The sequence below is a fragment of the Poeciliopsis prolifica genome, unplaced genomic scaffold, assembly GCF_027474105.1.
Source record: "Poeciliopsis prolifica strain line A6 unplaced genomic scaffold, Auburn_PproV2 SCAFFOLD007, whole genome shotgun sequence".
NCBI classification, from domain to species: Eukaryota; Metazoa; Chordata; class Actinopteri; order Cyprinodontiformes; family Poeciliidae; genus Poeciliopsis; species Poeciliopsis prolifica.
The window spans coordinates 8,299,699-8,327,624 of NW_026562382.1; the positions used below are offsets into that span (position 1 = coordinate 8,299,699).

The 27,926-nt window shown below is 39.6% G+C and overlaps 2 protein-coding genes across 2 annotated transcripts; one reads left to right on the top strand and one right to left on the bottom strand.

Annotated features, from left to right (window-relative positions):
• Positions 1-262: 262 nt before the first annotated feature.
• LOC129361216 (calsequestrin-2-like) lies at positions 263-5,654 on the top strand. The gene is made up of 11 exons (XM_055031959.1): positions 263-788; positions 2,562-2,646; positions 2,758-2,858; positions 2,975-3,086; positions 3,668-3,741; positions 3,818-3,948; positions 4,058-4,103; positions 4,197-4,251; positions 4,463-4,563; positions 4,655-4,729; positions 4,805-5,654. Exons 1-11 carry the CDS (start codon positions 552-554, stop codon positions 5,060-5,062), a joined length of 1,275 nt encoding a protein of 424 aa, XP_054887934.1. The 5' UTR covers positions 263-551; the 3' UTR covers positions 5,063-5,654.
• Positions 5,655-7,297: 1,643 nt separating this feature from the next.
• Positions 7,298-27,639, bottom strand: LOC129361485 (vang-like protein 1). Its single transcript, XM_055032355.1, has 9 exons — positions 27,493-27,639; positions 21,885-22,125; positions 20,831-21,002; positions 15,248-15,676; positions 13,297-13,472; positions 11,989-12,122; positions 10,138-10,288; positions 9,292-9,526; positions 7,298-9,138 (listed from the first exon to the last, which is right to left on the bottom strand). The coding sequence occupies exons 2-9, from the start codon at positions 21,944-21,946 to the stop codon at positions 8,878-8,880; spliced, it is 1,620 nt and encodes a 539-aa protein (XP_054888330.1). The 5' UTR covers positions 21,947-22,125; positions 27,493-27,639; the 3' UTR covers positions 7,298-8,877.
• Between the last annotated feature and the right edge of the window lie 287 nt (positions 27,640-27,926).

Here is a 27,926-nt window from a genome sequence, read left to right on the forward strand (position 1 = left end):
AGAAAATATCACTATAAAGAAAGGTTAGCTAGGGGTTAGTCGTATGAACTGTTTGTTACACGCCTGTTAGCAGACTGTGCTGCGAGAAAATTCCAACCACTTCTTCTTGATCCTTTTTTGTAATGGGCCCCCCGCTGTCATCCGCTGGTGTTTCCCTTTCTCACTTGCTGTTCTATTTTTATCTTTCAAACAACTGGTCTCCTAAAAATGGGCCTGTCCTGCTCCAGTAGGGGAAGAGAAGCTCGACTATGTATGGTATCCACCCACAGCACATCGCAGGCCCGAGTGCGCTCCTCTCTTCTTTGTGTCCACAGGAAGCAGTGAGAGGAATCACGCAGCGGGGAAAGAATTTCTTAAGAAGTTTTGAGATTTCTCTCGGCTTGCTAAAAACTCCAGCTGACAGACTTTCTTTCGCCTCCTAAATCCCTCTGTAGAGATTCCTCACTTTCTTCCATCCTTTCCCAGTTGGGCTGTTCGACATCTCCAGTTGTACAGCTTCATCTTCTGAAACCGAGTCACGCTCTGCGCGGGTGGATGGTTAGCTGTGGACCATGTTTTCCCTGTGGTTGTTCCTGCTCCCTTGCCTGAGCTTTGTGAGTGTGACGCCGGCTGAGAAGGGCCTGGAGTTCCCTCAGTATGACGGGAAGGACCGGGTTCTCGACATCAGTGACAAGAATTACAAGAAGGCCCTGAAGAAGCACAGCATGCTCTGTTTGTTCTACCACGAGAAAGTGCCGGACAATAAAGAGCTGCAGAAACAACACCAAATGACTGAGCTGGTGCTGGAGGTAAAGCATGACAAGGAGGTTAAACACTGGCAAATTGATAAAAGAGAAAGAGGCGAGTGGATGTGATACAGAATTAAATGATATGTGACATATAGAGGTCCATGTTTGTGCTCCAGTAAGCTGGAAACCCACAGATAGGAGAGGATTATCTGTGGGTTTTTATCTATCTATATGAGGAATACTCCTGAAGGTCAGTGTGTACTCTATGAATGCCCAGTTATCCAGGAAGAAGCATTGCTGTCACTTGAGGTTGTTTCACCCTAATTCACAGCGTCTCCATCCCATAGAAGTATGTGAGCTCTTTTCACCCCGTGCCGCTGCTCTGTTCAGAACAGAGCAGCTAAAGGTCACAACATTCTAGTCTGCAACACAACACCTAAAAAACCCAAATCTAATATTATGGCCTCATTCACAAACTGATTTCCGGGTTAAATGGTTCTTAATGTTTAGCACCAAACGGCCTTGTCTTACCGCACAAAGCTAAAGCAGGGCTCCTCTTTGACCTGTTGGAGGTAATTTGAACTCCTGCTAATAGCTTCCCTGCATAGGTGAAGCTATTATCAGGCAGGCATTAAGTCTCATGTAAGGAATTTGTCTAACTGGAATGAGGTGCACAAGTGACTGTAAGTGTAGTGTTCAAACAGTAATTTAAGGCTAAGACAACAAAAGTTTAATTACTAGAATATAACAGTCTTTTATGTTTCCATTAGCAGAAACATGTGCACTATTGCAGCAGGAAAGGGGATAGATTGTCAGAAAAAAATATATATAAATAAGGAGTCAATAAAACAGAAAATTAACATTTAAATAGAAAAATACAATAATCAATGGGAATATCCCAATAAAAAATGTATTGTCCTTTTAGAAGAAAGTAGTTCAAGTCCAATTCTAAAGTGAAAACATCACTCCGAAAATTCTTGAAAACCACTACGTTTCATCAGTGTCACAATATCTACAGTGGTATTTTGAATGTCAACAATTATCTGACTGACTTAGCATTATTGTTTCAGATATCGCAATCTCATAGTCTTCTTGACAAATCTGATATTGTGTCCCAACAGTTGGACACAATATCAGATTTGTTTCAGAGCACATTTCCAGCTTTGAGTCTAACACAGTAGTTTGCTTCATCCCTTCAGGAACCTGAATTTGTGTGAAAATATAAAGTTTTTCTAATAACTCTTTCAGGCACCACAGTGCAGTTTACATAGAAACTAAATTAGGCCAAATTAATGTAATTTTTTTTTACTGTGTTTGGTGATTTAATTTACAAATGCTGCAAGAAAAGATGTAAAAAAAAAAAGTCACATTCTTTTCATGCAGTAGAAGAAATATCTGATGAGTTTGTAGAAATTACTAATATTTGGTTAAGAACCGTCTAACGCATCGCAAATTGGAGTTACATGTATTCATGTGTGTACTGACCCAACTTGAAATCCACCATTTTGCTAGTCCTCCCAGCAGCACTTCACCAGTATGTTCCCTTCCCTGTTGCATTGGGAGGTCAAACACCAAAAAAGCTCCTGTCCTATACATGACAAATACCAGAACAATTATATGCTCTATGCTCTGACTGTGGTTGTATTTAGAACCAGGGAGACCGAGTGATTATGTAACTATGTCTTTCTGCCTCGAGCCTGCAGCACCTGTCATGCTGCCAACTATCTTCTGTGATCTTGGAGCTTTGTTCGGATTTGCTTGTCTTCATACAGAAACTGTAGATCTTTTCTTTCACTTTAACTCTTCTTAATATTTTTTTCCCTTGACTTTCAGCTTGTTGCTCAGGTCATGGAGGAAAAGAACATCGGCTTTGGGATGGTTGACTCAGTCAAAGATGCAAAAGTTGCAAAGAAACTAGGTGAGGACAGAGACGTGTCTTCAATCATTTCTTTCTTTATTATAGCAAGATGAATATGATAGAAGAGATTTAGCTTTCTTTTTTCTGAAATTGTTTTCCTTTTAATTGCAGGCTTGGAGGAGGAGGGAAGTGTGTATATTTTCAAAGATGACAGAGTGATCGAGTTCGATGGTTTGCTGTCTGCTAACATTCTGGTGGAGTTCTTGCTGGATGTGAGTAGATTTGTTTCAGAGAATATTTCCAGCGTTGAGGCCAAATCAGTGCTGGTCGTAGTTACTAGACCACCCAGGTCACTCTCCAAGCTCTTTGCTTTGGCTTCTCTCATTAGCTTTTGGAGGAGCCTGTGGAGGTCATAGAGAACGCTCTGGAGCTAAAAGCCTTTGATAGAATGGAGGAGGACATTCGCGTTGTTGGCTACTTCAAGAGTGAAGACTCTGAACGTGAGTGTTTTAGTTTGCAAAATGCGTGATCTTCTGCTGCCTGATCATCTTGTTTGTTTAGATGGCTTTGCAGAATAATTTCTTTGATTTTGATAGGAGCAAAAATAGATTTTAATCCTCTTGTCTCCAGGGATTATTCATAGTTTTGTATTCATACATTGAATTGCCAAAGAAGACCCCAAACAGTTAAGATTTTGCCAAGAAAATCAAAACAACACTTGTGTATTATTAACAATATTACTGGTCGAAAGCTTTTCTGAGATGTAAGAAATGTATCTCTACTCTATTGTGTAACACCACCACAATTTAAGAGAAATATATATTTTTTCTATCAAGTGTTATTTAGCCAAAACAGTCAAAAACTGAGTATAGTAAACAATCAGAGCTGTGCTGGAGCTTTATCCCATCTGGCCATCTGTGGGAGAAACGCACTGAGGTCAAGGATGAGCTATTTCCGCTCCCTGATGTGCAAAGGACAACTTGATCTGTGACTAAAGAAGAGAATACAACAATAAACATGTCTTTACTATAATACTTCTGCGCTGAGCTGCACATACTTTATATGTCGTTTTTGTTTTTAGATTATGAAGCATTTAAAGAGGCTGCAGAGCACTTTCAGCCCTACATTAAATTCTTCGCCACATTTGAAAAATCTGTAAGTGTCAAACAGAGTAGAAAAGTTTGTCATCAGGAATCTGCTATAGCTGGCTGATCTGATTCTGTTGGTCAAGGTGGCCAAAGAACTGACCCTGAAGCTGAACGAGGTGGACTTCTATGAGCCCTTCATGGAGGAGCCTGTCACCGTCCCAGGAAGGCCACACTCTGAGAAGGAGCTGGTGGACTTCATAACAGAGCACAGGCGGTAAACTGTGGACTTACCTCAACTTATCTCACATTTTAAATTATTTGCAACCTTGATTCGGCGTTGTGATACGACGCAATGTGTGATATTGTATTTTCTGTGCCACCAGACCAACTCTGAGAAAGCTGCGTGCAGAAAATATGTTTGAGACCTGGGTCAGAGAGCAGCAACATTAATACGTCTGCTTTATGTTTTTCTCACAACATTCTTTTAGCAGCTAGAGTTAAACCTTGCTCCTTTTCTTTCAGGAGGATGACATTGAGGGGATCCACATTGTGGCTTTTGCGGAGGAAGAGGACCCAGGTAAGACAACATGACATTGTAGAACAGGAGAGTTTATATGATATGAGCTGAATAGTTTAGAGATCTGTATCTAAACTATAAAACAATAAAAACAGGCCTGAACTAATATAGAAGAATAGTGACTTAAGCTTATATATCAAAACATATTTCTAAATCGCAAAATATATTTTTAAAGAAACTAAATAATAAGAACAAAATTTCTGTTTTCCAGATGGCTATGAGTTCTTAGAGATCCTGAAGGAGGTTGCCAGAGATAACACTCACCTTCCTGACCTCAGCATCATCTGGATTGACCCTGATGACTTCCCCCTGGTGAGCCTTATGCCTCCTACGTCAGAGTAACTGTGCCTGAAGCAAAGTGCAAAGGCAAAACAATTATGTTCTCTTTTCTGACTCCTTCCAGCTGATTCCTTACTGGGAGAAGACCTTTAAGGTGGATCTGTTCAGACCGCAGATCGGCGTCGTCAATGTTACAGATGTAAGTTCCCGAACCCAAACGTTCAGACCAAAACAACACTTTCTGACACAGTTTATCCTTTTAATGTGAGCTCAGGCAGACAGTGTGTGGCTAGAAATGGAGGATGAGGAGGACCTGCCCACGGCTACGCAGCTGGAGGACTGGATTGAGGATGTTCTTTCTGGCAAAGTAAACACTGAAGATGATGATGATGATGATGATGACGACGACAACGATGACGATGATGACGACGACGACGATGATGATGATGATGATGAGGACGAAGACAATGGGGATGATGAGGAAGAGGATGAAGATGATGAGGATGACGACGAAGATGATGAAGAAGAATAACTAACTGCCTTGACGTTGGCTCTTCCTCCATCAGTCCTGCTGTACAACTTTGGACTCAAAATGACTGTATGTCCTCTGAATCGGTGCCTGTTGATCTTTTTAATTTATTTTAACATTTAATATTCAATTTTTGAACATGTAAATTTCTGTGATTGGGGTTGAATATAGAAATATGTAAACATGTTTATCAGGGACATGCTTAATGGATATGGATTTGACTCTTCACAATAAATGGTGTTGATGTCACCATTGTTGAAAAACTGCATTCTTAATCAATCATTGCAAATTTATCCTTGTAGTCGGTACTTATGCTGTGATCATTCAGATTCATGCATTCATATTTACAGAAGGTGGACAAATCAAGACTTTTTTCTCACCTATTGCAGGTAGTGATCTAATGTTTCTGAAAAAACCCTACAACCTTTTTAACGCAGCTGATCCACAAAAAATGGTTGGTTCATGTGAGTCCCTTTAAATGTGAAAATGGTGTTCAGATCAGAATTATATACAGTTTTAACCAGAAGTTAAAATACACTGTAAAACCACAAAGGATCTGCTGTTTCTGTTTGACAATAAATCAAATGTATCTTTCCATGTTTGAAGTAAAATAGAATTACTAATTACTAATTACTCAAGGTTCCCTCAAGTGAACATAGTTTGGAAAGACCAAACTGTCTTTCATGGTTTGGCCTTGACTTTGTAAGCCTCCAAATTCACATCTGTCTTTAATGGGGATCTAATTGTGAATAATACAAATAGGTGTATTGTAAGTCAAAATGCAAACACACTGCTTCCTTTTGTCATGGATAAATTAAACAAAATTATGCAAGATAGGAAGGAGATTAAATAACTTAAGAGATCAGTACAAATATTTATTTCATTTTATTTTTTACAAACTTTGCCAGAATGGCTGTGTTTTACATGTTTGTTGTATAAAACAGGACATGGAAACTGGAGCTCATGACATGTAGTTGCATAAATATGGGAAATCAGTCTCTTTACTCAGGTTTTGTCCATATTAACATAAACACAACCGAGGCACGTGTGTAACGCTCAGAAACAAATCTACACTTTCTCTGAACACAGCAACACTTCAAGATATTACAACATCACCAACCTCATAAATTAAAAAACAAAAAAACAGATCAACTATCCTCACATGTCAAAAGTCAAGGTAGATTCTCAGCATGTTCTTCCACTCTTGGTAGACAGGTGGCAGTAACGTCTCAGATGAAACACAAAAGCAGTACAGAGACTGCTCAAGATATTCATCTTCAATAATTGCTTTAACAATTGGCAGTTTAAGAGTACAAATGGTCCATTTCAAAAATATTTTAAGAAACAGTTTTAATGTCAAACAGAAAACAGGAAATTAACTACCATATATGGACATGTCCTCTGGAACCACAAAGTGTGGCTGCTTGGTGTCATAAACAAAGGACATACACAAAATATCTTGACAAAAAAAGAATACGATTTTAACATGAATAGATATGTTGAATAGGCTTGTGGTTACTTATTTGCTACAGAAAATAATGGAGTGAGCACTCTGACTTCCTTCAAAACTTCAACCATGCAGAAAAAGAGAGTAAGTGTTCTCATCCCAAAATAATCCCTTTGTTGTAAACAACTTGTTGTCCAAAGTAACAAAACAATAAACATCGTGGCTTCAAGAAAATTAGCAACTGAAGCTCAAAGGACAAGAACAAAATACATTTCATAACAAAGCTAACAGAATTAGCTCTTTCATAATTAGCAGTCAGTCCATTATGGTTGTAGGGAAGTATGCTTTTACTGGAGGAAAATGTGCTATTTTAATATGTTTTTTATTATTTTTGCATCTAGGAGAACAGATCAATTATGGACTATAATATTGCCAAATCTTGACTATAATTAAATGTAGAAATGTATGTGTAGATTTAAACACATAAGTATAAATATCTAGAAATGAAATTAGTCTTGTTGCGCAGCTGAACCACCTAGAGTAAAACATGAATTAAGAAAGTGTGGAAAAGTATGACTTTCAGCTGCTTCCATTCAGTACCGCTATTAGTTTACAAAATGATGGCACAGTTTGAGAACATAAAGTAGGGCATGTGTGTGACATAGCTACTGATAGAGAAATGGCGGTGCTGACATCAGAGTGATGATGCTCGTCAGAACTTCAAGTTATTTCTCCCATGATTCCCTTTTCCTCACTGAACAAACTGTGAAATAGATCTTAAGTTTATAAACTTTAAGTTTATAAACTTTCATTGAGGCTTGATATGTCTTCTAACATCTTGGATGTCCTCTTTCTAATCCATAAATACATCACTCAGCCAAGTGTGTCTGTCCATAACCTACTGACTAGAACATTGGTATTCAGCTGGACTGTGCTTTGCTTTCTGTTCGTTAGACTCCTGTCATTTATCTAATACTTGCATGTCTTCAATTATTTGCGGCCCAGGTGTCTCATCAAATAAAGCATACATAAACAAGGTAAAAAAAAAAGAAAAGAAAAATCACAAAATAAAAAAGTTATCAAGCAATCAATGCACAATTTTGTATAAAAAGTAAAATGGGATAAAGCATATTTACATATAAATACTGTACATACATCTGTAATCCAGGATGATTATAAATAATAACTGCTACTGTTAAAAAGGAGTAAAGCACTGTGCAAAGGTATCAAACAACCACACATTTTTTACATTTCCTTTTCAGTAAGGAGTGATCTTTTAAGGTTGACTTGATAAATTATTCTCAGATGTTCCTTCAAAACTTTCCTTTGCACTTTGGAAAACAGCTGAACTTCAAAGAACATCGAAAAGCCTTCGAAAACCCTACGCCAGAATTTATCAAAAACACATTAAAAGATTACAAATAGTGTGGCTTCTAATGAGAGATGACTCAAGACCTTTTGACAGTGATACGGTTCTGGTAAAAAGAGTTACGGTAACTTTACAATGAATTGCTTAAGACAGACTCCAAAGTGAACCTCTATGAAAAAGCTGTGAACATGCTGCAATCCCTCTTTTGTCCTGATTCTGTAACTTTCCTCCAGCACATCGGTGCACACTGACATACAAACCAAGGGAAAACAGAGAGGCATGAAATACGTGATGAACTTTTCCACAGTTCATCATGGTATAACCACAAAATGTAAGATGTTTGTTGAAAATTTGTTGTTCTGCAATATGTTTCCATATGCTTGGAATAGCCCAGTCAAATCTAAAATGTAAATTTGTGTTAAGATTTGAAAATTGCTTTTGTCAGATGCTCTCCATCCAGTCTGACTGAACTTGAGCCAGTTTGAAGAAGCAAAAATTTCCCAAACTGTGAAGACACACTGCAAAATATTTATATTTTTATATTCAACAGAAGATGGTTGGACAAAGTAACCTCATTACTGAGCGGTTATGACTTCAAATGCATTTAGCTAAAATTGAAAGCCATGTATTCTTTTCATTTCATATGATAATTATGCAATATTTTTCCTGCTGCATATCATCCCTATGAAATAAACTGGAATTTGTGGTTAAAAATATGACAAAATGTTAAAAAGTTCAACAGTAAAGCTTTTCAGAGGCACTGCAGATGTCATCAGTAGTCCATGGAGGTATAACTAATGTGAGCCTTGCAAATGTTTTCAGAATAAATGCTTTCCTTCATCCTCATTCCAGCCCGTCACGATGACTACAACATATCAATTTGAAAAACAACACGAATAAGTACAAAAACGGTACAAAATGTTTGTCTTGGAAAAGTTCAGCTGGACAACTGCAAAAGTTCTGTGTTTTACAGAGCAGCAGCACAGCTGCACTGTATCACTACTAAACAGATGTTTCTGATTGGAGCAGCAGTATAAACTTATGAGATTTGGGGTCAATGTACTCTTCAGTCAAACGGATGTAAGGGATGCCTTTGACTGTGACTGCTAAATTAAAATCAAGACACTTCAACAGGAACTCTGTTCCCTCCTTAATGCCGCTGGTGACTGAAGCTTCGCTGATCAAAGTCCACTGATCGGCCATCCAGCGCTCTGGGCCGTACAGCAGGGTCGGACCGGGAGCGAGGTATGCTTCAAGGAAGGCCTGGACACAAGGGGGAAAAAAGTTATAGCCATACTCAGTACGGTATGAAAAAATGCTTAGTGTAATTTAAATCAACAGCTTGACAGAAAGTGAAAGTGTTAGTTAAACGTTAGTTCAATAATCTTGTACAACATGACAACAAACCAGACTGACCTTAGGACTCATGTTATTCACTAGGCAAAAAGCCAGGTGCTTCTGGATGCTCTCCATGCTGTGGCAGTGCTGCCTCCTGGTGGTGCGGAGGTATTTTTGCAGGGAACGAGCCATCGAGGGAAAGACGGCCAGAGCGGCTTCACGAACATCCATGATGTCAGACGGTGCTGCGTTCTCATCTTCTTTCTTCATGCGCCGGACATGTGTGAAGGCCTCCTCAACGGCGACCACCAGCCTGATAAACCCACAGATATAGGAAATACTTTTACATATGGCCATTTGTGTAATTATTAAAACAATGATCTTGACCCGAGACACTTGTGATATGGTAGAAAGAAACATAGAAGTATGATAGACCAAATATTTATCTTTTGGTGTATTATGAAAATGTTATTAATATTAATCATACTGCTCATTTATCCATTCTTTACCAGAGGTGGTTTGATGATAATGTGCATAAATAGTAGCTGTGGGTATCTTTTTCAAGAAACTGTAGCTTCGATTGTTCTAACTTAACTTAAGGTTCTCCACAAACATTTTTCCACAATAGACTTTGTCTCTGTTTCTGTCTGTGTTATATTCTGTGACCCCATTAGGAAAAGGACATTGACTTATCCCTTTTTCCCAAATCCCTGAAACATAAATCCTGTTACATTTGGGCGGAAGAGCAACCCGGTCTCAGTGGATCTATAACACTGGATTTGGAAACGGCTGTTAGAGAATCTGTGCCACCACTGGGACAATGTCATGACGCGTTTTGGTTTCCAGGACTCTAATTAGTTTTGTTCTAAAGGCCTGGTCTGCTGAAAATGTGTTATACACTTATGTTGGTTTTTTGTAACTTACCTGGCTCTTCGCTTGCGGACTCTCCTCTCATAGTCTGCCTCCTCATAGTATAGCTCACTGTGCGCGTTGTCTTTGCGTTTGGTGGCAGGTGTAACCATAGGCCGTGACTGATTTCCATTGCTGGGCTGAGCTGCAGCCGTACCACCTGGAGCTAAAGCCGGGAGAGAACACAGGTAAACTGATTATGTCAGTGTGACATAAGGAAATCAGCTTCCTGACCCGTCAACACTGGTGGTGGACCTCACACCAGTGATGAATGGGCATCGAGAAAACAACTCAGAAAACAACAGAGAAATCAGATGTAATCATAGAAGAATGAGTATGAATTTTTCTGGTCAGGATTATGCCCGTCCAAGTCAAATCTTTTAAGAAAACAGGGTTTCTGGACTCTGTATGTTCATCTTTGAGACATCCTTCCAGTTTAATTTGCAGATTGTTTTATTAATAGCAAAAGATAAAAGTGACTTTCAGTTAAATTATTACAGAAAGCATCTCATTGGGTGTGGCTTAAAGTAAATTGTGACATAATGTGAATATCAAAGTCTATTGACTTTGATTACACTGCATGTAATGGTTTGTGTAATGAAACTTGCAGTGGAACTGAATCTCATCAGCTTTTAATGTGGGCGCATTTGTTTTTCTCAAGCATGCGGATCAGTAAAGTTAGGGGGAGGTGGTAGAGTTAATGCTACAGGTCAGGTGAGGATATAAATCATTAATAACCTGATGTGCATATGTGAGTGTTGACGCATCCGCAGCTCAGAAAAAGACACCAAATGCAGTGATGAAAAACATGTGAATCATCATGTTTGTTGGGCATTTTCTACAGAAAAAAAAACAGCACCCTCTTTACCTCCTGGCCTACTTATATGTACTGTAATAAGAGTGGTGGCTGTGGGTGAATGGAGTAGGGAAGAATAAGCCATGCGTGGGGGTTGACAGGAAAGGAAAAAAGGGACAGAACAGGCGGAGCTGGAGACAGGCTGAGCGGAGGAAGGAGAGATGTAGGAGAATGTGAGAAACGAGCATTTCTCTGATGAATTATTTAAGGCATAAAACTCCATGCGCCTCTAGAGGGCTTTTCGTTATGCTCCGATAGGGATGGGGGAAGATTACTACGAGGACACTGTATTCCATACTATATCACCGCGAAGGATCAAGAAATCCAGAGCTCTGCAGTGGGTGGAGGATAAATGCGCAGTGAGTGGAAGATCCTTTTAGATGCAGGAGAGAGTACAATATGTGACACTGGAGAACAGGCACACGTAGTTATGGGGAACAATATGTCGAAATGCAACAAGGCGCTGCAGTGTGAGTGAGTAGGTAATGCACTATGATCTTTATATGGAGATGGCAAAGAGGAAGCAGCTAAACCATAAAATAAAATTTGATGTAAAAGTCTTAAAACATCTTTTACTCTTTGCTGAACTTGTTGGAACTGACCTTCTTTATTTTTAGACTTTTGCAACTTTTCTCTCATTTTACTGTTGCAACTGATCATTCATTTTGTCAACAAAACTAGCTAATATTGAAACTCCCAAAGTAAAAGGATAAAGACTGTCATCGTAGTTATTTTTATAATACAATGTTTTGACTAACATTTGGTCACAAGATAACAATTTACTGTTGGAGTGAAGCAATCGTTTATTCATCCATAGACTGGTCACTGGTCAATCAAACGTGAAATTTGTAGATTTCACGTTTAATGTATTTCATGTCAGTATTACCTCGACCCACAAATACAATCTGTGTATGTCATCCTCCAAATGGTCTATTAAGAGATAATGGAGGACATAAAAATTATTGCCTTTACTGGACAGGAAAGTTTCTGTCACATTTGAGGTGACCTACCGTCCACGTTGTAGACCTTTAGCCCAGCCAGGTGTTTGGCAGTTCTGTGTTTAGAGGCAGAGAGGAGGGCAGGGTTGTGCAATGGAAAGTCTCTGTAATAGTATTCCAGGATGGTCAAAGCAGCTCGTTGAATGCTGTGTGACAGAAGAATGAGAAAATATTAATACAAGTTTGGATTTGATCTGATTTGTTAATCTTGGCTTGAAATTCAATAACACAAGCTTTGTTTATAATGTGGCTTTGTATTGTTACAGTACATCAATTACATTTTTATTTACCTGAATCTGACAAATAACCCATCACCATGTATAACAAAATATTAACAGCATCTTGATGTAAATTATATTTTTTTCTGTGTACAATTTAAAATGATAAGTAAATAAAAAATAAAAGGTTAGGTTAGGCGAGCGCTGATCAGAGAAGCAGCCGAGATCCACAGCTCAGGTGGGGGAGTCTCTCAACAAGAAATTAATTAGAGATTAGGGTCTGAATTAACTTGAACTATTTAAAAATAGTCAATATTTGCTGGGGAACTTGTAGTCCTTTTTCAAATTGTTTGTAGGAATTAAACATTTTTGAAAATCTTTAATTATTCTCATTCCACGTCAGAAGTGCAATCAGAATGATAATGATTCAATACTACTTGGTGTTGGTTCATAATTCAAAATCCCTACAGAGCAACTTTGGGTTTGTGGTTGTACCGAGACGAAATCAAAAAAAGTTCAAGGGGCGTGAACAGTCTTGTGACAAAATGCGAACATAAGAAATTGTTTCAAGAGTACATAGAAATTGCAAACTCAATTCACATCAGTTTTACATCCTAAAACTATCCAGTGAACTTTGTGTGTGCAGTGAATGCCAAATTTTTCTGCCAGTTAACACAAGTTCTAACAAAGAAAGGCATGAGGGCATTCCAAGCTGCTGGGGCCCTCTATACCATTCATCAAAAACCCATTTGGAGCCAATTAGACTTATTATAAATGGTTAAGTTTATGAACCTTACATTAATACAATTCTTCTCGCCAGAAGAAGACATTAGGGGCACCGTGTCCTCCACTGTCATTCCTCCCCCAAGCTCCTTGACTCACACTAACAAGACTCTTGAGTAACTTGATTACAGCCTATGCCAGTCTTCCCTGCAGACACGGGCCTCCGATTACACTCATACTTCAGTGTGTAGCAACTAGCCAGCATGTGTCTCAGAGTGGACTGCAGTGAGAGGCTGTTTTCAGGCTAAAGAATTTGTCTTCAGAGTGATTGTAGGTAATTTTTATGATTACAACAACAGCCTTGTGTGTGTGTGTGTACCTCAGCTGTCCAATGTTGTAGTGGCGCGTCTCTCCGTCTGTGGAGCGGATGACGCACACGCTGTAGCAAGGCCGGAGGTGACGGAGCTCCAGCAGTACGACTGCCAGGTAGTGAACGAAGAGCTGGGAGTCCACCAGAGACACGGCAAACTGGACGATGCCATGGTAATCTTCATCCTGATTAAACCACACAAGAATTTCCAACAAACTGAATGAAGTTTTTTTTTTTTTCTCTGGGGCACATATTATAAAGCAAGGAAAAGTAAAAAGAAAAATCAAACACTTGAATGAGAGATTTCCATCTGAAGCTCATTAACTGAAAACACAACATGGAGCTTCGGCGTGATGCGGCTGAAGACATCAGAATAAATTACTTCAGGATTCTTATCTCATCTCATCTGAGGAAGTGAAACATCCATCTGTCAGGAAGTGGGTCAGACTGCTGCCAGTTGGAATCACTTCATGCATTCAGCATGCCAAAGTAAGTGAATATTCATCAGTGCAAACAGAGTGTCTGCATAGTGAAGCCAGAGATATTCACTTACATAAATTCTATACCTGTGTGTATGGGATACATGCCATCTCTGAATTATTGTAATTCATAATTCCAGTATGAGGTACAATATTTCTTTGACGTTGAGCGCTAAACTATTTATCAGTAATATATCAATAAAGATGCTGTGAGCTTCAGTCCTTTGTGGCTTTATAGTCCTTTGATAAGCAGTACTCAGGGAAACATGAAATAATTCTAACACTAAAGACTAGCTATATATAAGAAATAAACATAACTAGAAACAGTAAGATCTAACCAAAATAAAATAATAATGAAACTATAATCAAACCAAAACCACTCATCTAACTAAAAATCTATGCATGATTTAATTAATTTTCTTATTTCCTGTTTTTAAAAAGTGCATTGACATGACATGTGATGTATTTTTGTGCTATATTAATAAACTGAACTGAATTGAAATACATTCAACATCAGTTCCCAACGTCAAGCTTCTGCACACATGGCCTAAGCAATAATATAAAACCTCACAAACAAGTGGACCTCTAAATGATGAGATACAAAATAAACACGGCTTAAATCAAATTGCGATGAACTTAAACAGGTTACTCATCCTCAAACCTCTCCAGAGTTGGCTAAATGTGCCATAATTCTTGTCCTTTATTAACATTTATTTGTCGACATGAAATATTTAGTGGTGACAGAAAGTAGCAAGAGAAAATAATCTGTATTTATTGAGGAATAATATCAGTAGGAAAAAAAATTGTTGAGCAATGTTCACTGTTTTATTGTAATACATTTTGATAATGAGAGCTACACCAATGTGAGCTAAATAAGACGCTATCTGCAATAAGTCATGGTCGAGTCCAGCTGTGACAGTCATCATTATTACAATGACTATAATTAGTTATTTTGATGTTCAAAATGAGAACTCTCTTATCCTTACAAAGTTGCACATAGTGTCTCCTGTTTTTGTTCACACAATAAATATTATCTTTGAATATGCTAATGTTTGTGAGCCAACAGTTCTGCCTGCCAGTAGCTGGCAACCAGCACCCATGTTTACTATGTCTCTACTACGCTCAGCAGCATCCTCGCTCCCCAGGAGGTCCTGGCAGGCTACCATGGAAGCAGGAGTACTGTATAATCGTAAGCCCCAAACCAGAAAGCACTGGGGATTGCAGACATTTTTTCAAATATCCAACCTGTTTAACTTCCCATTTCTGAAGCTACAGGGAGTGAGCTGCAGTTTCAAATCTGAAATCCTCAGCCAGTTCTCTATTATAAAAATAATGAGGATCAGAATACATTGTATTCCCATAGGATACATGTAAAGAATAATAGTGGTATAGTGATATATTGAAATTCCTTTGCTGTTTGAAGGGTGAAATGCCATAAAACAAGGTATTTAACCACAATAATGGCATTATGTGAAGCCTACCTGTGCATCGAGGATCCGGACCCCGTAGAAAAGCCAGTAGGACATGGTGAGCAGCAGTGTGAGAGTGGTGAGAAAGGCCCGATACACACACACTCTGGGCAGGCAGGCCCGGCTCGGCCGCAGGAACAAAGCCCAAACAGCAACCAGGAGGATGAGGATTTTGAAGGAGATAGAGAGGAAGAGGCCCTCGCAAGCTGCACCGCAAGCCTGTAGTCTGTCCGGCCACATTACGACTGGGAGAAGCAGGAAGACCAAGGGTGTGGCCAGCACCAGCAGACCCACACAGGAGCCCACAGCCAGGGGAAGATATCGCCGGAAGCCCTGTGTTCGATCCTGTAGCTCTTTTCCAAGGCCAACCACTTCCTCTTGGGAGATGCTGAGCTCAGATGTTCCTGTGACAGCTGTTGTGGTCTCTCCCCAGTTATCATCCTGAAAGAAAAGTAGAGACAAAAGAAAGAGGAAACGATCTTTAAAGGCTTCTACTGTTTGGATATACCAGTTTGTCCATGGTGGAAGAGTTTACCCTCATTAGAAACCTTTGATATGCTGAATTTTAAAAGTAGCAGAGCATGAAAAGTATTAGATCCCTTACAGATCTGAGCTGTTTTTGCTTTTCATTGTAGTTAATTTTTCCAGATCCTCAAATTCAGCTTTTAGCTATTATTATTAGATTAATAAATCTAATAACCTTGCGTGGTAGTGAGAGTTTTACATAAGAATTAAATCACATTCCTGTTTGCATGCAGTATACTTTTGCCAGTCAGACCTTGGTTACTCTGGTCACTGAGCACAACAATCAACCAATCCCACTTGCAACTGGGACTGAAAGAAACATAAAGTGAAGGTTGTTGTGGAAAACTTTCATTACAAGCAACTTTAGATACTGATTTCTTTCCTTTTTGTTCAGTGGTTTGATCCTTCTTGTAATTCACACTGGAATTTTTATTGTGCTTTATGCAACCTTAAAACATTAATTAGTATTAGTATTGGGTTGACAACACACCACCAGCTATGTTTCAGATAGTTTTAGAAAGGTTTAGAACATTCCTCAGAATAATCTATGAGAAACAAACATAAAAAATTTACTTACAGGCTTACACAATAGATTTTATCCATTATGTAAGTGGCTCATAGCATGGGACATTTTTATATTTATTTAAATAGCATACGCTCTGTGCTATGTAGTTTTTTTTTTTGCTTTAGCTCATCATTTTTAAACTTTAAAAATCTAGTTGTCGTAATTCAACATGACAGAATGGGATGCGAAGGAAGATCCGCACGGCAGCATAACTCAGACAGCCCCTCCATACACACACCTACATGCCTGCATACACAAACACAGACTGTGAATCGCAACAACAGCTTCAGTTGTGCATCATTACAGGCCAGTCACCTCTTTGTATCTGAACAGTCGTGGCTCGTTTAAACATAAGCATTTCCAACACACAGACAGGCAGGATGAATGTGTAAGTGGAGATTGTTGTTTGCGTGTCATTAATTCAGGCAGCTATTTATTGTCCCCAAGAGTGCTGCCGTGTTGTGCCAGCTACAACCATTCACGAGAGCAGCAGCTGCAGAGACACGGATGGATGAGAGCTGGGGAAAATGACAAGCTGAACAGAAGAGCCTTCATATCATCACACACGTGTGCATTCAGACATACACCGAAGCACGTCAAGCAGCACACAGAGCCAGAGAATGCAGCGGAAATGCCGGAAAACCAGACAACAGACGGTCACATTAACGCTCATCTGTCTGGAGAGTATTTATCCCACTGCATACTGGGTCATCTCAGTCCATTGGGTGGTTTAAATGAACAGTTACAGATTATGAAAGCATTGTTATTGTTTTTTTTTAAATATAAACCAAGGTTTTGAATTACAGTTGCAAAAAGACACCAAATGAGCACAGACTCTGTCTTCACTGCAGTTAACAGCCAATTAACTCAGCCTCGCTGGAGGAGGGGATGCCAACGGGAGCCAGAAGATAAATGAGCATGAAAAAAAAGAAGAAGCAGAGGAAAGGGAAGTTGGGTAGGGGGATGGAAGCGGGTAAGGTGCAATTTAAGAGCAGAGAAGCAGAGAGAAGGGAAGGTTGGAGCGGAGTGGGGTGCAGACGTAGTTCATCCTGTATGTGTCTGTAAGGCTAATGAATGAAAAAAGCTCCCAGCCAAACACTCCTGGTTCCTTTAAGGTTCATTTTAGTTTCTGTCAAGCAATTTTTTTCTTTTCAGTTTTTCTCAAATCAACCTGCTCTTCAGTGATGCCCTGCTTTCATATTAGCATAAATGGTCATAAGTGAGTGAAATGATTCTGTATTTTGTAAGCTGGATAAATTGATGTACAGTAGTCATTCTATTTAAATAAATCTGAAAACATCAATGTTTTTCTTTTTCACCAAAATGCACCATATTAAAATGTACCATAAATACATTGTAAAAGAAATTAACCTTTCAGTGAACTAGAAATTACATAGTAAGCTGTTGTTTTTTATGCATACTCAAACTCTGGATCATTGAGCAAAACAATCTGCAACAATTCAGCAAAAATGACTGCAGTGTCAAATCTTGAAATATAGTTTTTACCTCATTTAGTTCGTAAAAAAAAAGAAAAGCCTGATCTTATTCAAATGTGGTCCTTCCTGGGAATTACAAAAGTATTGATATTCCTTGAGCTACTTCACATTTTCACCCCAGACTAATTGCAGCTGTTCTGCGAAGGACTCTATCGGGGAACATCGGTGAACAGACAGCAGAATGAAGACTAAGGAACACAACAGGGAGGTCAGAGACTAAGTTATGGAGAAGTTAAAAACAAAGTTAGGTTATAAATCTGTATGTCGAGCCTGGAATGACTCAATGAGGACTGTTTAATACAAGACATGGTTATCCAATTAAATCAAACAAGCAGCCAAGAGGTGCATGGCTGCTGATTGATTTGTAGCTTAAGTGGGAGAATTGGCTGTGAACTTCACTGCTTTGGTCTTTATGAAATACAGACAAGAATTCAACAGTTGTTGAAAATAGCCAAGCAAAGTTCCATTTACAGTTTACCAAAAGTCATTCGAATATTTATAAATTGTTGATCTGCCTGATAAGAACCAAATCCCAACAGTGAAACATAGTGATGACAGTATTGTGGATCTGTTTTCTTTGGCAGTGACAGACAAAGTGATGTAAGCTGATGAGAAGATGGATGAAGCGAGGTATAAGGTAGTATGGATGTTCAGCTTTAGACAGGAAGATGAGCCCACATCTTCAGCCGGAGTTACTAACTGGTTTAGGTCAAAGCGCCGTGTTCAGGTGTTAGAATGGCACAGTCACATTTCAAACCTAAATCCAAATAACAATCTATGGCAGGGCATTCTGCATCCAATCTGAATGACCTCGAGGCATTTTGCAAACGAGAATTCATAACCATTTAAATCTCTAGAGATGGAAAGCTGGTGGAAACACACTGTACCTATTTAGACTTGCAGCTGTAATTACAGCAAAAGATGGCTCTACAAAATCACTCATTTGGAGCAGACCGTACTCCCAAAACGTGGAAAAACATGCATACTTTTACTTCTACTTAGCAATTATGCACAACTCTGTGCTGGGCCAGCATATAAAACAGAGTTTTAATGTTCTCTGGTATAAAACAAAATGCAAAAAAGTTGATTCACCAGGTAAAGACTAGAAAAAAAAGTTTACAACATCTACAAATTGTTTCTTGAGAGGGTCTGAGATTTGTATTATCTGCCCACATCCACCATTAACAAAGCACAACGACAGAGGACAAATACTCTGCCAGCTGGAAAGCACGACGGCCCAGGCTTGCGCCGCTCCGGATGACGCGCTACATGTTGGTTGTTTATGTTGGATATGGTTCAATGCCACATAGTCTGACTGTTTTTCTTTAAATTACTGCTTTCCTTTTATTGTGTGGGTGTTTTTTTTTTTTCTTTTTACATCAAACTGCAAGCTGTTCATGTCTCGAGGCTGTGAGTAGTTATCTGGACATCCGCTCAGGCAAAAAGCTAAAGAGACAAGTAGTCACAGACTACAAGAGTAACATATGCTTTGGTGTTGCTTGAGTTAACAGTGCGAGGAAACTGAAGCTGCTTCCTCCTGGCACGATGTCTCTCACAAAGCGGCATGGGCAGGCTCAGCAGCAGACTCTGTGACTCACACACACATACACACACAAAAACACACTAACTCCACTCTAAGAGTATATCCCTATGCTGTGCATGTAATAAACACGGAGGATTATTCATATCAGTTTTCCCCAAAGTGGCGTTTGGCAGGAATCTCAGGCTAATCACAGCCTCTCTCTCTCTCCACTGGAGACCAGTTCATATTCCATCAGCTCCGCCAGTGGATGTTTGCTGCCTCAGAAAACCCAGAACAGAGCGGACCCGGGTGATTGTGATAGTAACGAAAGTGCTGCTGCTGGTGCTGGACAAATTTTTTTTGGTGGGCAAGACGCAGCACAATGGCGGATCACCTTACACCACCGACAAAGCATATGAGCCGCAAGCGGACAATCACATGCCAATGGGGAATGTGTGGAATGTCACTTTGCCGCCAGAAGGGCACACAGAGCAGAGAGACGGTGGAATAGGTCTAAAGAAAAATCAAAATATATGACTGAAGAGAAACTATGAGAAAGTGCAATTGCTTGAGTGTGAATTAAATAGCTCCTTGACATACAGATGAGTAGAAAATAAGAAGATGCTTTTCTAATTTAAACTCATTCCAACTGGGTCATTGCCTAAAAAAGGCAAAGTCCTTTTTTTAGAAGAGACTCTGCTTCTCTTTTCCCACATATTTTTCCTCTTTCTGCACCGTCTTTAGATTTGGTGCACAAAAGTCAGGCATTTTGGGAAACACCTGTAGCTTAAAATTTTAAAAACAACAGACCACAATCTTACAGCGGGAGGTGTCACAGTGAGAATAAAGCCAAAGGAAGTCATTATGTAGGAACAGAGATAGGCTGTTTCCAGTTTTTGTTCTCATTGCATGGTACAAAGAAGCCACATTAATCCTCTTATCTAAAGATCAGTCAAAAAATATTGAATAGTTTCTTTGCACTACTGCCTTCATATTTAAGCTTTTCATTCAAGAGGATGTTTAGGTGTATATTTATGTATTTGAAAGTAGAGGCTAATTTCCTTAAACTGCTCTCGCCTCACTAAATTACTTCTAGTGCTTTTATTATTTCCTGTTCATAAGGTTCCCACACAGCATGACCAGCATGCGCAGTGTAACCCAGGACTGAATCCATCCACGCCTCATAGAGCGATGCTAATCCTCTGACCTATTTGATCTTGAGTGACCATTGTTACTTTATATAAGGCAATGGAAAGCCAGCTGTGTTGGGAGCATGAGTTTATAAGGTCAGCATACAAAGTTCATACGAGGATTACCGGATTTGTTCTAAAAATAATGTGATTGCCCCATAGACAATTTCAGAGTGAACGTCTGGAAAACAATAATGTAACTGCCACTCATTTGCTATTCTCGATTTTCAGCTATTTGTCTTTATTTTCGGTGCACTGCGGCGTATGCGCTGTAGGAAGTGGAACATGAACAAATACCTGCGTTTCATCTCCAGGGTCCGCGGCTGCTGACGGCTCTCCGGGGAGCGGCTCTTCGTTGTGAACGGGGGAGTCCTGGGATGGCGAGTCGGGTGGGTTGATCATGACAGATCTCTCGGAGCGACTGCTGTCTTTGCTGCTGCCGCCTTTGTGTCTGTCGCGGCTACGTTCCCTAAAAACAGGGAAATTAACAAAAATAACAAACACAATGACTAATTCTATGTAATAATCACAAAGAGAGATACTAGAATAATGTAAAGGTTAAGGAATTGCGTGGACATTATTTCCATGGTTTAATACCTTGTGCTCAATTTTAAATTTGCTGATTTTGAAATATTTCTGTTCAAGAAAACCACAGAAAAGTCATAATGTAGAAACTAACAGAGTGCTACCCGTCACTCTAGTTAATGCCATTCTGTCCTGAAGCTACAAGCACCTTGCCGGTAAGGCTAAAATCAGGCGGGCGACTCAAGCAAGTAAAGCAAATATTTAAATAGTTGTACTATTACACAGCAGAACGGAAAAAGAGACATTGGCGCAGAGAGCAAGTTAAAAACTAAACTAAATTTAGAAAGTAATCATTCAGATGTACTGAATCAATCTAGAAATAATAAATAAATGTCAGATATGCCATCAATAAAAGTGTAATAATTAGTATCTTTACTGATAATCTATGTAATGTTTTCTGTTTTGGACAAAAACCCTTGACATTTATACCAACAGTTCATTTTTACCATAAAAATAAGTTTAGACAAGAAGGCTTGGATGCAGTGACTCTGGATAAAACTGACAAAGCTAAAACAGATAAGAGAACATCATGAGCCACAAAACGCTGATTGCTATGCCCATGATAAATACGACCCTAATCCTCCATATCAATCCCTTGCTATTTTTGTCTCACCTCATTCACTGGGTGACAAGTGAAACTAACAAAAGAAAAAAAAAAAAAAAAGTAAAATGCAACAGCTCAGGCTGGTGTGTGATCACACAGAGCAAAGAGTTCCAGCAGAGAAGCTGATGGGCAGATGATGAGGCCTACAGACAGGAAGCATACCCATGGCGGTTCGATCTCGCCGAGCGACTGGAGTAGCCGGAGTGGGTCGACTCGGTGTCCATCTGAGTGGCGTCTGGAGCTGGAAATTGGGCAGGAGGACGAGGAGTGACTTGTCGCGTGATAGAGATCGTGAGTTGGAAGCGGGGCTGAGGAGGAAGATGGGTGTGTGGGCTCTACTGGAGACAGGAATCCACAGAGACTGACAGCGACTCCAGAGAGCTGCTTCAAATGCCACATGAACCTGAGAGACAAACGGAGAGAAATCAGGGAGAGGCATCAAAACCTGCCTTCAGCAGTCAACAAATACAGTCACGATTGCCGTGCAATTTTATGTTAAGCTAAATTATTAGTAACTGTGCAACACTTTGCCAAAAAAAACACTTTCTTAAAACATCTCTTTACTCCTGCAAAACATTATTGCTTTTTTATGTTATGTGTAATTATAGACAAAATGGTGGGAATTTGTTCCTCTCACTTCGCACGCTCGACTCAGAATAATTTACGAGACAAACTTTATGTGTTAAAGACTTATTAAGAAGCAGATCCAAAAACACACACTGAAATACTCCACAGCAGTCACAGTTGCAAGCTGGCAAGATGTCTTTTTGAGGCTCATTTCTTTTAGAAAAGACGTACATATGTTCTTCTTGGCAAAGAGTTTTTCTGAAAATGACAAACAAGAAAAGCACCTCTGAAATCTTCTTAAACAAATGCCTCGCAAAAATATTCACATTCCTTCAAGTTTTTTTGTTTTGCTGTCAAGTTACAACTCTACATTTAAATGTATTTTATTAGGATCTTGTTAGATAGATCAACGCAAAGTTGTGCATATCTGTGTAGAGGGAGAAACATACATGAAACACTTTAATCTCTAGATTAGAGCTTAAAGTCTTTCATTGGCTGTGCACATCCACAGAAATAATTAAATGCTCAACTTTCAAAACTTGCTCGAGATTCTTCGTTGGATATTGACCGCCTCATTCAAATGAGTGAATATTCTTTGGCCTAAACCGTTTTATAACAGTGCTGCCTGTATGGTTTGATTTGTTGCTCTGCTGGAAGCCTCCAAAAAGTTTCCCTCCAGGCATAGTGGTGCCATTTCCATGTTTTATTTCAGAGATGATATGTTTGGTTTGATTTCCTCTCTAAAATGTCCCCCTTTCATTACTTGTAGTGAACTATGTAATCAAGACTTTTATTGCTTTCTTTCCAAAAAATGTGTTCATATTACCATTTCTCAATCTGGACCAGATTTATGGAGTCTATTTTTTTTATAGTTGCCTTGTTAACATTCTTTCATCTGAGGTATAGATCTCTGTAGCTTCTAAGCAGTTACCAAGGGCATCTTGGTTCCTTGTCTGGATGATCTAATTAATTTAATAACTTATGAAATGTTAGAAACTTTTGCATATTATTATCAATGTCATTTGTTTAAACAGTCATGGCTAAAACTAAATTAAAAGTATCTTTCATTTGTTCCACTTATCATCCAGTTAATTTTTCCACAGTTTTAGATTTTGGATATCTAGGAAACTATCAGATGATGATTTTAGATTTAGAGTTCATTATGAAATATTAGGTAAGCTTTTACAATATTGAAACTTAAACGGCTAGTAATAACACAGATATATCTGCCTTGTGTAAATGCATTATTAAATTCTCTTCTGGTTGTTAAAAACATTTTCTTTTACAAGCAATCACAAACTCTTGCACCTCCTAAACCAAATTAATTATAGAATATTCTATACTAAATTAAATATTAAAGCCTTCTTTTTTTTTTACTCAACATGCATACAAATTTGTTTAAAAACGGGCTGCATGTGGCCCACTCTGGGCCCTAAATGGGCGCAGTGCGATCCATCCAGGAGGCTGCCTTACTGTCTCACCGTGCATGACCATTCATTTGGACCACAATCTACGCCCTGTCTGTCTCTCAGCTGTTGTCCTGACAACCAGCCGCCAGTACCCATCCCCAGTATCACCTCCTAATAACTGGAATTATTCTGCACATCATTTACAGGCAATTTGTTGTCTCTCGAGTCAATGATGGATGCTTTATCTAAATTAGCACACGCAACACACCAGGATGAGATCATGGTGGCAAAGAGAAATCGGCTCCTGCTGATCTCTGTGTGCTTTTTGCTTAAAAACTATTTGGACTAAATCCTCCATTTAGTCAAAATTTGCATTTAAGCATCCCCCTACCGGCCAAATCATCTCACACTACAAATTGTTCAAATCATTTTGATCAGGCAGCTGTAAAGAAGATCTTTCTTTGTGTTGATGTTGAAGCTAAATGCCGGGAGGGCGTCATGTGCTTTGAAATGTCAATTATGAAGACAAAACCTTATGAAGCAGCTGCAAATTTTTTGACACAAAATCTCAAATCAAATTTCCTCCCGACATCTGCGGCGTCCACTGTTGCCTTGCCAACGCACAAGGCTGAAGGCTGCATGGAAGGGCAACAATCAATCTCCCCCTGCCGAGAGGAAATTTATGTGATATCTATGTGTGGGTGTGCATTAATGTGGGGGGTGGCAAAGGGATAGGACCCAAACAGCAAACAATAGCCTTTCAACCCATCTAGAACCCATATGGTTAAATGAATAAGCCTGAATCAAAGCTGTTAACCCCCTGAGTGCTGAAGTCGGAGCGCGTGGCTGTCGTATGTGGGCCAGGAGAATACCGGCGCAAAGCCCACTGATGCAGGAGACGATCATGAGGAGGCATGTGAACCAGGCCATGTGGAAGAATCGAAGCCACAGGCTAAGAAAAACTATCAATTACCGATCAAGAATAACTATAAAACATGTAAGAGAGAGAAAGAGAGAGAGAGAAAAAAACTTGCGTATAAGCATATTTTTTCTAACTGACCCTATTAAATGCAATACATATTTAAACATCCTGATGACACTGTGTTGAGAAAATATATTCTGCGGCTAAATGTAGTTGCATCAGCGCACATCGTTCTGCTTGGCTGCACTGAGGGAGTCACAAGGGCAGAAACTGACACTAATGTAAAACAAACATTCATTAATGTGTTTGTTTAATGGAAGGAGCCTGCTGCACAGTAGGAGCTAATATAATAACACGTGCAGGCAGATTGGACGCTGCTGGCATTGTTTCGCCTTTTATCTTAGGGACATGAAAAACACACTTTGCTCGTCATGAATCAATGTCCTTGCAAAAGGAGAGCTGCATCATTAGAATAAGTTTTTAGCCTCCAAATGTGAGACTGTGTGTTGCAACGATGATCTGAGAAAGAGATGATGATTTCATCAAAGTATCCAGTGCGGACCTGGCACCCTAAACGGCTCATATCTGCCTCGGTGCGTCTGCAGAGCTCATGCCGGAGCCTGGTTACCATAGCATCTGTGCCCTCCCTCTCACACCCATTAGCCATTGTGCCTCCCTTCCTTCCTCCATGCACACCATGCTCTGGTGGTATTACTATGCCATAATCTGTCTGATGCAGCAGCTGACTGTTTCACGAATCCAAAGCAGTCGACAAATTACGAAACTCCCAATCCACAAATGGCACAATTCCTACTGTAGCACATTACAATCTCTGGCGAGTCGGTTGGATTTTCGTTACCATTTTAATGTTGTTTTGAAGACAAAAAAAAAACAAAAAAAACAAAAAAAAAAACTGCAGCAAAAACACAGAAGAGAGACGTTCCGCTGAGCTTGTTAAATCAAATAAATCAGATGCAGGCTGACAGACTCTCTGTGTGTGTATGTGCTGTGCCAGTGGTATTTATTGTGAGTACAGTCTCCAATCCCTCTGTGGACTTCAGCTAACCCAGAGAAGCACCTGTTCGTTAACAGATTTCAGTCCCAGTGGAATTCAAACACATACATTTTCACATTCTGTGATTTTATAGCCACAAAACTCTGTGTTTTTTATTGTAAAGTAGATGATCATTTTAAAGGGAAAGGAAAATGGTCGACGGTTTTTAAATCTAAATGTGGCATGTATTTTTATTGAGCCCTATCAGCCTTCCATAGATAGAAAATAATGTGTTTGACTTCTGTTTGTAAACTAGTTTGAGCACAAACAAATCAATGGAAAGTATTAATGATATACCTCAACTTTATTTCTCAAGGAGAAATAAGTCTTTAAACGTTTTGTCTTTAACCTCTAATGTTCTGTAATAAACCGTTGTGGTCTTCATGGACATAATTTATCAATTCGGCGACTTCTGAAGGTAATTAGTTAGTATTGAATTTGAAAGCTTTAGAGAAAAGGATGATAAACACAAATGCATTTATTTAATTTCGCTTCCACATCTATGGAAAGCTATGTGTTGGTCTGCCATAAAATACCTCCAACCCCCTCAAAAAATACACAGAAATGAGTGATTTTAGTGTGACAACTATGAATTTTAAGGCAGTAAACATTGTCAAAAACAAACAACCTTTTATTTCTTCTGTAGGCGTAACTTTGAGTCGCATGCTTTACCACTGCTGCCCATTTTATCTCTGGCGTGCTGCAGAAATATTTCTTGGATACGTGCAAAAAAAAAAAAAAAAAAAAAGCAAATCCCTGACCTGCGATTGACTCCTGGCTTACCTCGCTTTGTTCACTCACCCCCCACCTTCACAAACACACCCACAGAGTAAAAGGAGAAAGTTAAGATCTGACACATTCCTCAGGAATGCAAACTTCAGGCCCTTCCGATGCGTTCAAGTGGAACTAAGTAAAAGTACAGTAGGAGGAAGGAGTAGCACAGCCATTGCTGAGGAAGAGATGCCCTTCAGCCCAGCCAGCCCTGCTGTAAGTGCTTTTACGTCTTTCTATAGGCCTGGTGTAAAGAATCTTGCATCACACCATCCAAACTTTAGCCTAAAGGTAGTGCTGTTTCCTCTTACATCCTGTCCAGCCAGTCAGAAACCATGGCTTTAAAGAGAACAAAAGGCAAAGCGACCCCTTTTCTTTTGATCTCTCCTTGCAGGAGCTGATATGACTCATCTGATCAGGAGTTCCCCAGCCTCTCCTAACAAGCCATGCTCAATAATAAATAACCGTAGCTCTCTTTGCACAGCATCGGGGGCAGCGCCAGAGAAGCTGCTTTCAGATTCAGCAGCACTTCATCCAGCTGTGCAACCCTGCAGACAGCTGCGGAGGATGGCGATGCCCTGCGGAGGCTGCCTCGTCTCCGAGCAGCCTGTGTTTCACAGGCGCTGGCAGAGAGGAGGGTGTTACTGATCTGCTTCACAGCTGCAGCATCAGTCCCAGCCTGAACCCCCAGTCAGCCCCATTCAGTGGCCTGTGTGATGTGCAATCACCTCAGATAAGCCAATCGTTTTTTAAAAACAAATTATTATTATTAGAGCTGTGTTCTAATAAAATATAAAACAAGCAAACAAAAAACAAACAAACAAACAAACAAAAAAAAAACAGATTAGGACGCAGCATCTGTTTGCTAAGAAGAAAAGCTTTTTTTTTTTTTTTATATAATCATCCTCGCCGCTACGACAGCAGTGAACTTAATTCCTAGGAGGTCGTCGGCTTTTTTTTTTTTTTTTTTTTTTTTGGGCAAAGACAGCCTCCACCCCGCCCCGCTGCCATAAACGCAGCATTTCGATAAAGCTTGATTTACTCTACCTTTGACTCTAGAATTGCCTCGAATTCCGGAATGCGCGTCTGGACGCCAGTCAGTGGATGTGCGGCTGCAGCTCTGAGGCGCGTCTGTCTGAGCCGAGAGAGAGACGCAGCTCCGTCACACGAGCCTGGCTATTGTAGTGAGCAGGACCAGAGAGGCAGGCGGAGTGGACGTACAATGCTCTCAACAGAGCCACAAGGAGATTTCACTCCAGACCACAAGAGGTCGTCCTTTGTGGGACTTGACGACCCTCCACGAAACAGGAAAACTTACACCAATTTATTTATGTTTTTTTTTCCCTCTCTCACGTTAATTCAATTTAATGGTCAATAGAGAAATCATGTTTGCTCGACTTGAAGATATTTTGCGGCGACAAAAATATCTAAAAGCCCAAATTCACAGTGAAAAGGATCATATTTCTACTTCTAGACAGAAA